Here is a 2,814-nt window from a genome sequence, read left to right as displayed (position 1 = left end):
TTATGCAACGGCCATAAAAATTATTTATATTAATGACGTCTCCAAAGTTCAACGAAGATTTCGCAGAAAAATAACTTATCAGAAATCGCCCGCCGTTTGGTGCGTTGCTCTGCAAAGAAAACAAGCTTGAGCAATGGCGACGTCGAACGGTTCACACTCGGTAAGTAATCCTACAAATTTTAGTTTATAGCATATTTTATACGGATTATTCCCAAAAAATTATACATATTTTGGAAATGTTGAGTCGAATTAGTCTAGAATCGATTAATTTTATGGAAGAAAACCTTTCAAACAGCCGTAGTCCGTAAACTTCACACGTGTCGGGCTGTGATTGGAAAGGACTCGTACAAAATTGATTCATAAAGAACGGAAAGTATCTTCCGTATTATACGGGGGTCGACTGTATTCCTATAGCAAACACCTGTAAATTTATAATTATCATCCGCATGTTATCAATCGTCACTATGGTTATGAGAAGCACAGAAATGTTGCTTCTCATAATCATAAGAAGCAACATTTTTGTTCTTCTCATTACAATGTAAGTTAAAAATTTTTACAAATTTTGTAACATTTCAAAAATTTTATGTTAACTTGTATGCATTATTTCTTAAACAGTTACATCACAAAGAGTTGAAAAGAGACACGAAGTCCGAAATGCATACTCTAAAATATAAAAATGTGATTTTCTAAAGATCGTCCAGTTTCTAATTGATGGTGTAATAAGTCTAGCGGAAAAGAAGAGCCGTCATACAGCTCGTAAAATTGAACATAAAATTAAACAAAAAGCGTATTACGGAGGTAGATTGATGCTATTATATTTTCGTAGTTAAGGGACAATGAAGTGGGGAGATAAAGGTGGTCATGTGTATTTTCATCAGGGTCGAGCTTAATGACGATTTTACTGGTTATTAGTGTATTAGTATTTTAAAAATTTTTATAACACTTTTGTGACTTTTGAAATATAACATTTCCGAATTTTATAACAGCTAAAAATATAAACTTTTAAAAATAAAATATGATAACACATAGCGCCTCCAAACGCCTCCAGAAATGATAAGCAATTAGTTGCTGGATTCCACCATCTTCACCGCCAAGGGCTATACCATTATTCAGGCCACCACATATGTTACCGATAGACCTACCAGTGCCGTTTTTTGCACAGATTCCAAATCCATCCTCTCCGCCGTAAACAACTGCAATGACAAATCCCCTACTATCACCCGCAGCATTTATAACAAACTACACAACAGTACATCCACGAAAAGCACATAAACTTTATCTGGACTCTCGCCCACCTTAGTATCGACGTCAACGACAAAGCAGACGACTTCGCTAATAGCAAGCTCCCAAACACCAATTTTATATCGAAGATCTCCAAACTATCAATAACTCCGATCACCAACACAACATGGAAAACATCTGAAGCCACTACCAAAACCACAATAACTTTCATTACTTTAACGACGGCTCATATACCGGCATATCCACCATTTTCGTTCGTTATATTAACGTTTTAATCAACCGCGCAAGGACCAACTCATTACTTACAAATTACTTTCTTTACAACCGAAAAATAAAAAGTAACGATAAATGAAGTTACTGCCCCAACCAGATCTGTATCAATATAAATAAACCAATAACGATACGTTTTATTCCTAAGATAAAAAATTTAGTAATACTTCAAAAATAATAATATAAATATACTTTTCATTTAGATTTGTCTCAGATTCATTGAAAGTATTAAAAATAATTGTCAACGGAGCATTAGAAATTATAATTTTAAAAAGAAAAAGTTCACATTTAAATTCGTTTCCTCGTTTTAATGTAAATGTATGAAAAACAAAGAAAAATTAACTTAACCGAAGACTGTTACAAACATTTACTTACCTGTAAATGCAGACGAGGACGAATAATTTTTCTGCTGTTTTCTTCTGTTTCTCCATTTCTTTCCTAGTAAATATATCACTAGAAGAGATATAATAAGCAAACTTAAAAGAATTTGGAAAGTCAACAGAAACATGGTTAATACTCTTCTTCCTCTGCACTTACTAGTGTACGTAATAAGTTTATACGTATATATATATATCTGCAAAATAATAACGCTGGAAAAATGCCAATAATAGTCAGGTTTTCTGACGCGTATTCGACACTCGCCAAGTTTTGACGTCAAAATCGCCACGCAGTAAAAATTGGAAGCGCTGTCAGGATTTTGTTATAGCGAATATATAATTTAACCGAGGATTTGAAATATTTACAAAATGTTTATTTTAAAAAGTAATCATAATCTAAGAATCCTTTTCTACGAGTTATATAATTACAAAATATTATTTCAAATGTAGTGAGGTTTATTGTTATTTGACATGAAAACGATACTTACTACACACCCGCGACACACCGAGTATGGTTGATTGGGAGCATGATGTTCAATAAGCGGTCAAACCCGGTACACATTTCTTGTGCTCTGATGGAAAACCAGTTTGTGCGACGAATTGGGGGAAAATAAATGCAAGCTACATCTGACACGGTGTTTCGGCAACACATTTTTTGATTACACGTGGCACCGCGAACTTTCCTTAGTGCGAATGAATGATAATATTCGTTGAAACAATCAGAGAAATAACATTGTCCTGTCTCTTACAAGGTTCACTGGATTAACGAGATAGATTAGGTATTTGCGATTATAACTCATTTAAATTAAAGAAATGTTCTCTTAACTGATAAACCTTTTATAAAATATGGAGTACATGTTTAGGATACTGCATCCGAGTACGCAGTTAACAAAGCGCAAGTAGAACAAAATTGATTCATTCGAGC

At 33.8% G+C, this 2,814-nt stretch overlaps 1 protein-coding gene across 1 annotated transcript in view; it reads right to left on the bottom strand.

Annotated features, from left to right (window-relative positions):
* LOC111633049 (probable cytochrome P450 4s3) overlaps positions 1-2,249 on the bottom strand; it is a 27,055-nt gene extending 24,806 nt beyond the window's left edge. The window contains exon 1 of the mRNA XM_023377578.1: positions 1,888-2,249. Within this exon, the coding sequence (XP_023233346.1) occupies positions 1,888-2,020 (133 nt within the window). The 5' untranslated portion in view covers positions 2,021-2,249. The remainder of the gene's footprint in view (positions 1-1,887) is intronic.
* Between the last annotated feature and the right edge of the window lie 565 nt (positions 2,250-2,814).

The sequence above is a fragment of the Centruroides sculpturatus genome, unplaced genomic scaffold (genome assembly GCF_000671375.1).
Source record: "Centruroides sculpturatus isolate CEXI.00-Female unplaced genomic scaffold, Cexi_2.0 scaffold772, whole genome shotgun sequence".
Lineage (NCBI taxonomy): Eukaryota > Metazoa > Arthropoda > Arachnida > Scorpiones > Buthidae > Centruroides > Centruroides sculpturatus.
Note: the sequence above shows the minus strand (reverse complement) of the source record. Positions and strands in the feature narration are given on the sequence as shown.